This window comes from Rhinoraja longicauda, chromosome 28 (assembly GCF_053455715.1).
Source record: "Rhinoraja longicauda isolate Sanriku21f chromosome 28, sRhiLon1.1, whole genome shotgun sequence".
NCBI lineage: Eukaryota > Metazoa > Chordata > Chondrichthyes > Rajiformes > Arhynchobatidae > Rhinoraja > Rhinoraja longicauda.
Window position 1 is genome coordinate 12,017,535 of NC_135980.1, and position 13,684 is coordinate 12,031,218.

Here is a 13,684-nt window from a genome sequence, read left to right on the forward strand (position 1 = left end):
TCTCTCTCTCTCTCTCTCGTTTATTGTATTGCTTACCGTGTACTATGTTTACACACAGTATTCTGTTGAGCTGCTGCAAGTCAGAATGTCATTGTTCTACCTGGGACTCATGACAATAAAACCCTCCTGACTCTCTCTCTTGCATGGAATATTAACCTGCTCAGTGCCACCCTCGAGTACACTCGGATCATGGCCAATAGTGAAAATAAAAACCGGGCAGTGAACAGGTTAAGTATACGAACGAACTATCCATACCCACAAACACAAGGCAATGTTTATGGGCACCTTGTGACAGATTTTCCTCGACTAACTTTGTCAACATTAACTCTGACCCTCTCTTCCCTCGTGTGTTTATCTAGCTTCCACTTAATTGCCTCAATGGCTCCCTGTGGTAGTGAATCCCACATTTCCATCGCTCGGGGTAAAGGCAGTAGACTATGTATAGAAAGAAGGAGGAACTTTGGCTAATCTCTCACCTCCTTACCTCAGGAGTCATTGTACCCAATTGTGTGACTCCTGGTGCCCAGGGTGAGATCAGCTGAGCACAAAATGAACCAAGTATCTCCTGATCAATACGACCCTGTAAATCACTTGACTGTTTTAGTTCAGGGAAGGTTCACTGGATTGATTCCTGGGATGACGAATTGATTGATGAGACTCTATTGAGTGGTTCGGGTCGATACCTAATAGAGTTTAAACGAATGAGAGATGAACTTATTGAAACAGATAAAATCCTGAGGTGGATTGATGGAATAGATGCTGAAAGGATGTTTACTCTCCTAGAGAAATCTAGAAAGAGGAGACATAGTTACAGTCTAATTCAAGGGCTATCTATTTAAGCCAGAGATGAGGAGATTTTTTTTTCTCAATCAGCAGGTTATGAATAAGAAATAAGAGAAGAATTAGGCCATTCAGCCCTTTGAAGCTGGTTTGTCATTCAATTACATGGTGGCTGATTTTTAAATCTCATGCCATTTTCCAGCACCATCTCCATGACCTTTGTACCCACAGTCCCTAGAAATCCATCCATTTATGTTTTCAAAGAAAACAATGAGTCCACACCCTAGAAGGGGTGGAGAATTCCAAACATCCTCCAAGTGAGGAGATTTCTCCTTATCTCAGTCCGAACAGTTTTCCCAGAATGCTGCCTGGATTGGAGGATTTCAGCTACCGGGAGAGGTTGAATAGACTTGGATTCTTTTCTCTGGAATGTCGGAGGTTGAAGAGAGGCTTGACAGAAGTATATAAAATGTTGAGAGTCATAGACAATAAACAATAGACAATAGGTGCAGGAGTAGGCCATTCGGCCCTTCGAGCCAGCACCGCCATTCAATGTGATCATGGCTGATCATTCTCAATCAGTACCCCGTTCCTGCTTTCTCCCCATACCCCCTGACTCCGCTATCCTTAAGAGCTCTATCTAGCTCTCTCTGGAATGTATTCAGAGAATTGGCCTCCACTGCCCTCTGAGGCAGAGAATTCCACAGATTCACAACTCTCTGACTAAAAAAGTTTTTCCTCATCTCTGTTCTAAATGGCCTACCCCTTATTCTTAAACTATGGCCCCTGGTTCTGGACTTCCCCAACATTGGGAACATGTTTTCTGCCTCTAACATGTCCAACCCCTTAATAATCTTATACGTTTCGATAAGATCCCTTCTCATCCTTCTAAATTCCAGTGTATACAAACCTAGTCGCTCCAGTCTTTCAACATATGACAGTCCTGCCATTCCGGGAATTAACCTAGTAAACCTACGCTGCATGCCCTCAATAGCAAGAATATCCTTCCTCAAATTTGGAGACCAAAACTGCACACAGTACTCCGGGTGCGGTCTCACTAGGGCCCTGTACAACTACAGAAGGACCTCTTTGCTCCTATACTCAACTCCTCTTGTTATGAAGGCCAACATTCCATTGGCTTTCTTCACTGCCTGCTGTACCTGCATGCTTCCTTTCAGTGACTGATGCACTAGGACACCCAGATCACGTTGTACGTCCCCTTTTCCTAACTTGACACCATTCCAATAATAATCTGCCTTCTTATTCTTACCACCAATACATAGATAGGGTAGACAGTCAGAACCCTTTTGCCAAGGGTGGAAATGTCCAACACTAGAGGGCATTAGGTGAGAGGAGTTTAATGCAAATGCACAGGGCAAGTTTTTCACACAGAGAGCGGTGGGTGGCTGGAAAGCATTGCCAGGGGTGATGGTGGAGGCAGATATGATAGTGGCATTTAAGAGGCTTTTAGATAAGCCCATAGAAGTGCAGGGAATAGAAGGATATGGATCATGTTGAGGCAGATGGGATCAGTTCAAGTAGGCATCATGTTCAGCACAAACATTGTGGGCTGTAAGAACCCGTTCCTGTGCTGTGCTGCTCCACGTTCTATGTTTTAACTGGACTATCCCTTGGACTGCACAAGTGTCCCTGGTCTTCAACAACTCAGTCAGGTGAGCAAGAATGACCTGTTTCTCCAACCACTGGTATAAACCCCAGAGAGTACAGTCCCAGTGTATGCAGAAGAAAGACACAAAGTGCTGGAGCAACTCAGTGGGTCAGAAAACATCTCAGGAGAAAAGGAATAGGTGACCTTTCGGGTCACCTATTCTTTTTTACTAGAGATGCTGCCTGACCCACTGAGTTGCTCCAGCACTTTGTGTCTATCTTCGGTATAAACCAGCATCCGCAGTTCCTTCCTACCCAGTATATACAGTTTCCCGTCTCATGGCAAGTCTACCAAGCCTGCAACCAGTCTAACGTATTCCTGATGCACTTCTCGACGTCGGCTGAGGCTTTCCTATTGATAAGACCTTCTTATTCCTTTTTCTGAAATCCTTCGATTTTTGGAACTTTGGGAGGCTCTGGAGGTGAAATAATTAAACAATGTGTAAGATTGAGGCAGGTTTTTCAGTTTACAAGGGAATCAAGGTTTACGGGAACAGAACAGATCGGGTTTTATTGAATCGCAGAGGCGGCTGGAGTAGCCATATAATCCAATCCTGCTGTTAGTTCCAGTGTTTTTATGATTCCCATTAAATCAAGGAATGAGGAAGGGTCTGGACACGAAACGTCACCAATTCCTTTTCTCCAGAGATGCTGCCTGGCCCGCTGAGTTACTCCAGCATTTTGTGTCTATCATCAAGGAGGGGTCGCACAACTTGTGTCAGGTGGGTACAGTGTGGTTGGGATGGGTTGGTGGGGAAGTGGGACAGGTGGGTTCAGTTCTTTCAGGACTATCGTTCAAGACGGGGAGGATAAATAAAGACTTGCGCGGAGTAAAGTGCTGTGACACCTCGTTTTGCCTCTGTGCTTCTACTGAATGTGGCCAGTGTGCTGGGTGATTTATAATGTTGCCAGATTCAGTTACACTCCATAGCCCTGTTAGAAATTGGGTTGTCAGCCTGAAGATTGAAAGAGTAAATCACTTAAATCTATAACCGAGGACAATACAGAACGTTGTTGACGTTTTTCCATTGCATTTTTTCAATTTGGTTCCCCTTTCCCGTCGGGTAATTTCGTAATCATTCATTTAATATGATTTTTCAAAAGAAAAATGCTCATCTAATGTGCTACGCAAGTGTGCAGCAGGCTAAAATTACAATGATTTGGAATTTAATAAAGAAAAGTCACTGAATTCAAAATATAAAGTAATCTCCAGTCTTCCTTGCCAAAATGCAATATATATAGATATACATGCATGTTCAGTTCTGGCAGAGCAGCAAAGATTGCACAAGGGAGTAGATATCTATGTCAAATGCAATAAGGATGTCATGTTTGGCCCTTCGGTATTACTGCCAGAATTTGTAATATCACAAGAAAAGTACCATTAAAGATTGCGATTTCAGTTTCCTTACACTGTGTTTTCTTTGCAGTGTGACGGGAGATCTGATTTTATTCCATTATCCTGAAGGAATTAAATTATGGTGGTCTGCAACAACCATTGTAATCACAAGAAGAATCCATTCAAGAGCAGATAGCATTTGGCTGCTCCCTTGCGATTTTACTGCACTGACTGACTTCATCAGTTCACTGCTTGTGAGTGGATGGGAAGGTGGGGGTGAACTGAGCAGGGAGTGGGTTGATAGGGGGCAAAAACGAGAGGTCACTTCAGGCTGAAATTTGCCGTGTTTTTAAGTTTTGATTTTATTTTAGTATAGAGATACAGATACAGCATGGAAACGGGCCCTTCGGCCCACCATGTCCGTGCCGACCAGCGATTCCCATACACTAGCACTATCCTACGCACTAGGAACAATTTACAATTTTACCGAAGCCAATTATCATACAAACCTGCACATCTTTGGAGTGTGGGAGGAAACCAGAGCACCCGGAGAAAACCCACGCGGTCACAGGGAGAGCGTACAAACTCCACACAGACAGCACCCGGACCTCAGGATTGAAGCCAGATCTCTGGCGCTGTAAGGCAGCAACTCTACTGATGCGCCACTGTGCTGCCCCAATCTTTTCCTAATTTCTTCTTTAGTACTGACTGTTACTTGTGTACCGACTGCACACTGTAGACAATGTGGCTTCCTCCACACTGGGTGATCGCTTTGTGGAACACCTGTGTTCACTCCACTGGGGTGATTCTGAGCTACCCCCACCTGTCACCTTAATTCCCCATCCCACTCCAAGCCAGACCTCCTATACAGTCACAGTGAGGCCCAGAGCAATGAGAAACAGCATCTCCATCTGATGAAGTGTCTCGACCAGAAACTTTACCTATTCCTTTTCTCCAGAGATGCTGCTTGACCCACTGAGTTACTCCAGCATTTTGTGTCTGTCTTCGGACAGCACCTCATGTTCCATCTGGGCACATTGCAGCCTTCTGCACCCAACAGTTCAGTTCAGTTAGTTTATTGTCGCGTGTACCGAGGCACAGTGAAAAGCTTTTGTCGCCTGCTAATAGTCAAGACATTCGCAGTGTACAGATACACGATAAGGAAATAACATTCAGTGCAAGGTAAAGCCAGTAAAGTTGGATCAAAGATAGTCTGAGGGTCCCCAATGAGGTAGATGGTAATTCAGAACTGGTCTCTGGTTGCGGAAGGGTGGTTCTTTTTTTAATTTAATTTATTTTTAGAGATACAGCGCGGAAACAGGCCCTTCGGCCCACCGAGTCCGCGCCGCCCAGCGATCCCCGCACTTTAAAACTATCCTACCCACACTAGGGACAATTTTTAAATTTTACCCAGTCAATTAACCTACAAACCTGCACGTCTTTTGGAGTGTGGGATGAAACCGAAGATCTCGGAGAAAACCCACGCGGGTCACGGGGAGAACGTACAAACTCCGTACAGACGGCGCCCGTAGTCAGGATCGAACCTGAGTCTCAGGCGCTGCATTCGCTGTAAGGCAGCAACTCTACCGTTGCGCCACCGTGCCGCCCATCAGTTGAACTCATCAACACATACTACAAAATACAAGCTGAATTCTATCGCTTGTTTGTTTCGGTCTGTATCGGTCATCCTTCTGTAGTATCTCAACATGATTTGTTTGTCCCAGTTGTATTTTCTTTGGGTGTGAAGGACATGGCCAGGCCTGAACACCTCTGCATTTTGTTGCTTCCCACATTCTTTTAGCTATGTCCCTTTGCTTGTGTTCTCCCCCTCTAAACGCACCCATTCATTCATTGACCTGATAAACTTGTTTACAGATTTCCCTCCACGGTTACTCGTGTTTCATTGTATCAGAGATATTCCCCCCCTCCCCTGCTTTCTCTGGAGCTGAGCAAGATTTTTTTCTTCTTTCCAGTTCTGATCAGGGGGTCTCCGATCTGTAACGGCAACTTTGTTTCTCTTCCCACAGATGCTGCCTGACCAGCCCGAGTAGTTCTAGCGTTTTCTGGTTCTGTTTCAGATCTCCAACATCTTGCATCGTTCTCCTTGGATTAACGTGGCAGCGACGCTCGATTTTGATGCATTAATGGAAATCGGAGGTGGTAGACAAAAGTACAGTTTACAGGCACTGAAAGCCAAAACGATATTCAGGAACAGGGGCATCAGACCAGAACCCTCTCCTGCTCTTAATGAAGGTGCACTTCAAAGAGAGTGACTACATAATTGGAAGGGGCAGGAACATTGACTGACTCCACCACTACCCCATCCCCAACTTACCTCACCTTCTATCCCAGCTAAAGGGAATTACACTTGGCTTTTATTGGGAGAGGTTGCTGCGTGTCCAACCAAAAATCTGTTTCCTCTGTCTTGAGACGAGTCTTGATTTTCACAATAAATGAATATTGTTACAGATTCCTGGGCTAAATTCTACCCAGTTGCAGCTGACTGATGACATGCAACACAAACTCCATCCACAAAACCAACCCTGAACCCAGGGTGAATTAATCACCACCGGGAGTCATTGGTAACTGCTTGCAAACCTTTAGGGCAGCATTAAAAATTCTATTGTTTCTGGGCCTCATGACATAAAAAATCATATTTTAGAAGCATTTAATGTGATATTTTAATCCACAAAAATAATATGCCCTAATAATTCCACCCAAGTACTGTTACATTGAATTTCAACGTAATGAAGACTCTTTGTGTCACGCTGAATCTATTTTTAGCACTTTTACACTTGATTCTTTTTGAAAGCCAAATACAGAAATAAATATTGCCCAATTATGCTTGTTCAAGGCAGATTTGATTTTTCCCCCCTGATCTGTAATAAGTTTGAGGTAAAATAGAGTCACAATCTTGAATAAAAATAAAACTGAGCCAAAAATCACTTCACAAAAAGTTTTTTTTTTCACATAGTCGTAGAGTAATACAGTGTGGAAACAGGCCCTTCGGCCCAACTTGCCCACACCGGCCAACATGTCTCATCTACACTAGTCCGATCTGCCTGCATTTGGCCCATATCCCTACAAACCTGTCCTATCCATGTACCTGCCTAACTGTTTCTTAATCGTTGGGATAGTCCCAGTCTCAACCCCCTCCTCTGGCAGCTTGTTTCATACACCCACCACCCTCTGTGTGAAAAAGTTACCCGCTCAGATTTCAATTAAATCTTTTCCCCTTCACCTTAAATCTATGTCCTCTGGTCCTCGATTCACCTACTCTGGGCAGGAGACTCTGTACATCAACCCGATCGATTCCTCTCATGATTTCACATTGGAACTGTACTCAAAGTGAGACCACTGCCCCAGAATGTCTAAAAGCTAGAAATTCAGGAGCAATGGTTCCACTTTGGGAACAATTCCAATGATTCATGTGCCATTCTCTCTCTCCACTGTATAAATGTAAGAAATTGGAATAGCTTCCAACGAAGAAACTAATTGATTTCATTTTTCTGTCTCACTGTCAATTGGAGTCAAAGTTTTTCAATGGTTTTTTAAATTAAAACAGATAATTGAAGAATATTCCATCACCCATTAATCTCGCATATTCTCCCCCTGTATCTGACTGTGTGTCTGACATGCTCAGATGACACAATCTAAATTCATGCTTTTTAAGAGGCTTTCATGGTGAAAGTGAATATTTAAAAAACACACACAACATTTCAGTCATGGATTAAAATGCAAAGACAAAAAGGAAAATGAGAGTAGGCTTATTATAAAATTCACAAAATAATAAGACCGATGTGTCAAATCCAACACTGAACTCATCAATTAAAACATTACCTCCAGCTGTAAAAACTACTCATACATTTTATATCAACTGCATGGCTCAATTACTAGACTGTATAATATTGTATAAATATTTCAATTACATGGATTCTATTTACATATTTATTACATTTTACAGATCATAGAAACATATAATTATACCAATAGACAATGTGGCTTATAATTAAATGGAATCTATTGCAGTCTGTCACAAACAATCTTTATTACTACCACTTTTCATGTTTATTTTGCAAAATTAGACCTCAGTAGTACTTTCAATGTTTCTGCTCAAATTTTGATCTAGATTATTTTGGCCTGAAAATAGGAAATACCTCCCCAGGACGTAGAAACAAGGAACTGCAGATGTTGGTTTACACAAAAGGACACAAAGTGCTGGAGTAACTCAGTGGGTCAGGCAGCCTCTCTGGAGAACATGGACAGGTGATGTTTCGGGTGGAGTCTGAAGAGAGGTTCTGACTAAAACATTTGGCTCGAAGGGCCAAATGGCCTCCTCCTGCACCTATTTTCTATATTATTTATCCGTGTTCTTCAGAGATGCTGCCTGACCTTAGTTTAGTTTAGTTTAGAGATAGTGTGGAAAGAGGCCCTTTGGCCCAGCGAGTCTGTGCCCACCAGCGATCACCCCATACTCTAGCACTATCCTACACACTAAGGACAATTTGCTATTTTGCCGAAGCCAATTAACCTACAAATCTGTAAGTCTTTGGAGTGTGGGAGGAAACCGGAGCTCCCAGCGAAACCCACACGATCATGGGGAGAACGTACAAACTCCATACAGACAGCACCCTTAGTCAGGATTGACCCTGTGTCTTTGGCGCTGTGAGGCAACAGCTCTACTGCTGCACCACTGTGCCATTACCCCAGCAATTTGTGTCCTCCGTGGGATGCAGTTTACCCTTTCATTCAAAAGTGTCAAAGCTTGCTACAGAATTGCATTATCGGAAGCCTTACAATATCTGTGGAGAAAGGACAACAAAGAGTGAGGTTGAAACTGCAATTTATTTCAGAAGTTTGTAAAACACTGGCAGTCTGAACTGTGAATTACACAATAGTAATGCATAGGTGGTAATGCTGAGCACGAGGGGGGGGGGGGGGAGGGGGAGGTGGAGGTCAGGGATGGTAGGGATTAGGTAGATTGCAGGTTCTAATTTAGGACAGTTCAGAAAGATTGCCTTGATCAACCAGAGAAGTAGATTTGATGCATAACAGAGAGTAATACATACATTCACCATATCAGAAATGTAGGAATCATTTATGAGTCTTTAAGTAAATGAACAAAGATAGACAACGCACTATTGTGATCTGATGATCAGTTTATAGCAGTGTTGGAATTTCTGTACTATAAGGTACTTAGCCAGCCTCATTTATACCCATGTATGCCTGTTGTATCATTGAGTAAGAAAAAATAAATAAAGCATTCTCCTTGTTATTAAAGTTTCACCCGAATAATGTGGAAAAAAGGAATTATTCAGTACTTCAGAGAAAGATTTGATTATGATTCCAATTAAAATTGGGTATCTGCAGTTTATGCACAAGAGTAGAGATGAAGTGCCATCACGATGACAGGAAGAACTGTTCATCTCTTGGAACAATTCTCCACTTGGCTGAATCAAATGCAAATCCTAGTCACTCTGGCTTTCCTCGCTGTCAGAGTACGCCCCCAGCAGGCTCAAGGATGAACTGATGGCTGCTGGTGTCTGTCCACACTGAGCCGGCAATGCTTCTGACACAGGCAGCGTCACTGCATTCTGCTCAGCGGCACCTGGAACATGCAAACAAATATGAAGAGACAAGAATACATTCATATACTTTCCTGGGTTATATTTCAGCGTATATTGATATGCTATTTCATTCGTGTAAAGTTTTGTTGAATCTTTCCCAAGATTGCCATTTTCACCAATTACGCAGTAAACTTTAAGGTCATAAGTGCTAGGAGAAGAATTAGGCCATTTGGCCCATCAAGTCCACTCCGCCACTCAATCATGGCTGATCTATCTCTCCCTCTTAACCCCATTCTCCTGCCTTCTCCCCTTAACCCCTGACAACTTGTGAGTCCTACACCAAAAGCTGAACATGCGACCTGAACTGTATTTCAACACAATGTGGACACTGTTGACAAAGGTGTTGCCTTTCAAGTGAAACGTTAAACTGAGACCTCAACGGCATAATATGAACTCTATATCTCTTGCACATTGATGCGATGATAAAGAAAGCCTATCAATGCTTCTATTACCTGAGAAGTTTGGAGGAGATTCAGCATGTCACCAAATATTCTATTAAACTTCTACAAGTGTGTGGTGGAGAGCCTACCGACAGGTTGCATTGTGGCCTGGTGTGGAAATTCAACTGTTCAGGAATGAAGGGGGCTATAAGAAATGGTGGACGCTGCCTGATCCATCACGGATACTGGCCTCCACACCAACAAAGGGATCTACAGGAAGCACTAAGCTGGGTTATATCATCGAAGATCCACATCACCCTGGCCACACCCTCTTCATGCTGTTAGCATTGGGAATAAGGTTCAGGAGCCCGAGAACAGTTACCTTCAGACTCGAGGACAACTTCCCAGCACGTTCTTGAAGCACCCTGCACCCAAACCTTAACCACAATCCCACCTCAGCACCAAACTACTAGGGATTTGCACTATGATGCCTGCTCTACATACTTAAGATTTTTGCACTAACATGGTCCAATTTATTTAGAATTACTAATAATAATAATAATAATAATGCATTACATTTATATAGCGCTTTTCAAACACTCAAAGACATTTTATAAATAATAATTTACTCTAAATATTTTTGTTGTTGATGTTGTTGCATTTAATGTGATTGGAAAGCTGCAACAAATCATTGTTCCTGTTCATATCCAGTGAATGTGGCAAATAAATACTTGATTATCTTGACAATTACAACTATCAAAACAAGTGGGATCCAGTTATAACGACAAATAATGGTTACTTCCAAGATGATGCTCATTTAAAACATTATACAATCCTGGAATGTGGGAAGTATTAACTAATATGCAAGTCTTCTTCTTCGCAAGAGGTCCACTATTGGGAAACAAACCAAATTTGAATACAAATAAGATCCCAGAAACATTAATTCATATGTTAGAGAACAGAAAGTCCTGTGGGCGGAATCCACAGTTTTTTAAAAATTGGGATTGTATCTTCAAAGGGCCAATGAGACAGTTTAACTTTCCATCCCAAACATGGGACTCCCACGTGACTTACAACCCAGCGGTACGAATGTTAATTTCTCTAATTTCAAGTAACTTCTGCATTCCTTCCTGCTGTTCACATCCTTGTATCCCTGTTGTAGGAGCCATTTATGCTTAATTCAGTTACTGTCATTGTGTTATGGCTATGTTTCAATATTTCTAGTTTATGTCTTTTGTGCATGCTTGTGGGTGTGACTTAATACGTAATGGGGAGTGTCTAGATGGGAGGAGGCTAGTGTGGCAACAGAGGTTGTGGGTCAGTTTAGTCTCGGAGGATGGTGAGCATACATTTCTTTACCATGCGCTCGCACCGGCTATATTTGTAAGAACCACACGGTAATAACCACAAGAATTCTAAGATATTGTTTGAGGAAGAAACAGTTGATAAAGTACGGAAAGTGATGAATTACTCTTTGATTTGTGCTACTTTAATAAAAACCAATTAATTAAGAAAGGACGTTTGGAAGATTCGTTTTGTCATATCAGGGTGCGACGTGTGCGTAAGCTATACCTACATTTCATCCCTGAACAATAATGGCTATCGAAGTGGGACTTTGAGATGGTATAGAAACTGCCATTACACCTGTCATTAGCACATCTTCCCCAGCCAACAATGGGCCATTATGGACTCCACTCTTCCTGAGGTCATCTGTTGCCGGCCCTGTTTTGTTCTGGCCTTCTTTATCTTTCATTCTGACCCAAAACGTCACCAGCTCCTTTTCTCCAGATGCTGCCTGACCCGCTGAGTTACTCCAGCATTATGTGTCTATCTTCGGTATAAATCAGCATCTGCCGTTCCTTCCTGCATGTGGGACTCTCAAAATCTTAGGCTCAAATTGTTGGAGTGTACTTGAACTCAGCCTTCTAACTCAGTGTACAAATGCTGCCAAATGAGGATTCCCACAATCAAATGTAATAGATCCAAAGACTGACAGAATTGCGATTTATAGAAAATGAGGCACATTTTGGGGCTTTTGATAAGTATACTACTCAGTGATGAGCCCCACAGTACCAGGAGAAATAAGTTAAGTTTTTTGTTCAATAACACACATACTCAATTCAATTGAAAACAAATAAACTGAACTTATTCCCTTGATGTTGGACCCAGCACTCACCAAAGCTCGCGGGGCGATCTTTCTGGACAACGATTCCCTTCTTCAGAGTTGTTGAATCTGCTTTTGGGCACGGTGCTTTCTTCACCACCAACCCGGAGAAGAGAGGATTTCCACTCAGCTTTCCCACACTCCTCTCCCAACTTTCCCGCTTCGGTTTGTCAATCTGATGATCAGCTTTCTGTGAAAAGATAAACGGTTACAATAAAAATGGACAAACAACATGCTGGCATGCGTGGCAACTTCTCAATGTCAAATCAAAGTCAAACAGGATTGTTAATGGAGCGGCATCTGTCCATCAGGTCTGGTGTGGATATTGATTTACACCTCTGCTCATCCCCGGCTAGATAATTCATCCATGGCCTCCCATGCATCTCAATCACTCCCTTTCACCGCGGTTCACAAAGGTGTAGCCAGCCTGCTGCTACATTGCTCTTCTTTACAATTCTTCACGTGTTTGCTTTGATGACAAATGTTCACAGCATATTCTGCCGCGGTCAAATCTACCCTGCCCATGTACACTCTACCAGTTGCGATTGTTGAAGGCGCAGTAATAGGGGCCACTTTCCTTTCAGTGTTACTCCGAGATTAATTGGCTCCACAAATCCTCCCCCATAGTGCAGGTCAGTGGCAAACGAATGAAGGGAAGGGTGATGGCCATGGGGGAGGAAATAAGTTGCAAGGGGAGGGAATGATGCTGCTGGGAATACTCTACCGGGAGCTGGCATGGGCCTGTTGGGTCAAAAGAAAGAGATTAAGTGTTGCCAGTCTGCTCATTGATGTAGGTTCCATCAATAGAGCCACAGTTTAAGAATAAGGGGTAGGCCATTTAGAACTGAGATGAGGAAAAACTTTTTCAGTCAGAGAGTTGTGAATCTGTGGAATTCTCTGCCTCAGAAGGCAGTGGAGGCCAATTCTCTGAATGCATTCAAGAGAGAGCTAGATTGAGCTCTTAAGGATAGCGGAGTCAGTGGGGTATGGGGAGAAGGCAGGAACGGGGTACTGATTGAGAATGATCAGCCATGATCACATTGAATGGTGGTGCTGGCTCGAAGGGCCGAATGGCCTCCTCCTGCACCGATTGTCTATTGTCTATAATAACCATAGTGCAAATTGGAGATGGAATCATTATCTTTTGGGCTCAGTCTTGCCCAGTCACCTACTGGGAAGTCAGCAGTTTCTAATCATTCTGAACTTAGGAAACAATTCACTGGATTTTTCATGTGTTACTTGACTCCTGTAACATTTATAGAGAGAAATTCCTGAATGCAGTGGAGAGGAAGAAGGCACATCCCCAAGGTCAGAGATCCTCATCATTTGACTGAAGACCAAAGAAATAGGGCGTTAATCCATAAAAGATGGTCATAAAGGGGCTGGGAGAAACTCTCATGGACAAGCAGCAATCGACAAATGGAAAGTATGAAGTGGCAGAATAGGGAAGACTGGAGGTTTCTTCTGCATTTTCTAACTGAATGGGTTTCCTCAAATATATTCGCCTTATAATAAAGCATTGAGTCCATTCCTTAGTTTTCAAGGTAGACACAAAATGTTGGAGTAACTCAGCGGGGCAGGCAGCATCTCTGGAGAGAAGGAATGTGCGACGTTTGGATAATTTTCAAGTATCCAAACTAAAATCAGTCTCAAGAGTCAATAGTGTTTTATTGTCATATGTCCCAGAGAGAACAATAGAATTCTTACTTGCAGCAGCACAATAGAATAT

General features: G+C 42.8%; 1 protein-coding gene across 1 annotated transcript in view; it reads right to left on the reverse strand.

Moving 5' to 3' along the window:
- Positions 1 to 7,650: 7,650 nt before the first annotated feature.
- yju2 (YJU2 splicing factor homolog) overlaps positions 7,651 to 13,684 on the reverse strand; it is a 39,708-nt gene continuing 33,674 nt past the window's right edge. Inside the window, exons 7-8 of the mRNA XM_078423861.1 lie at positions 11,968 to 12,145; positions 7,651 to 9,392 (exon numbers count right to left, since the gene is read on the reverse strand). Coding sequence (XP_078279987.1) covers positions 9,253 to 9,392; positions 11,968 to 12,145 — 318 coding nt within the window. The 3' untranslated portion in view covers positions 7,651 to 9,252. The remainder of the gene's footprint in view (positions 9,393 to 11,967; positions 12,146 to 13,684) is intronic.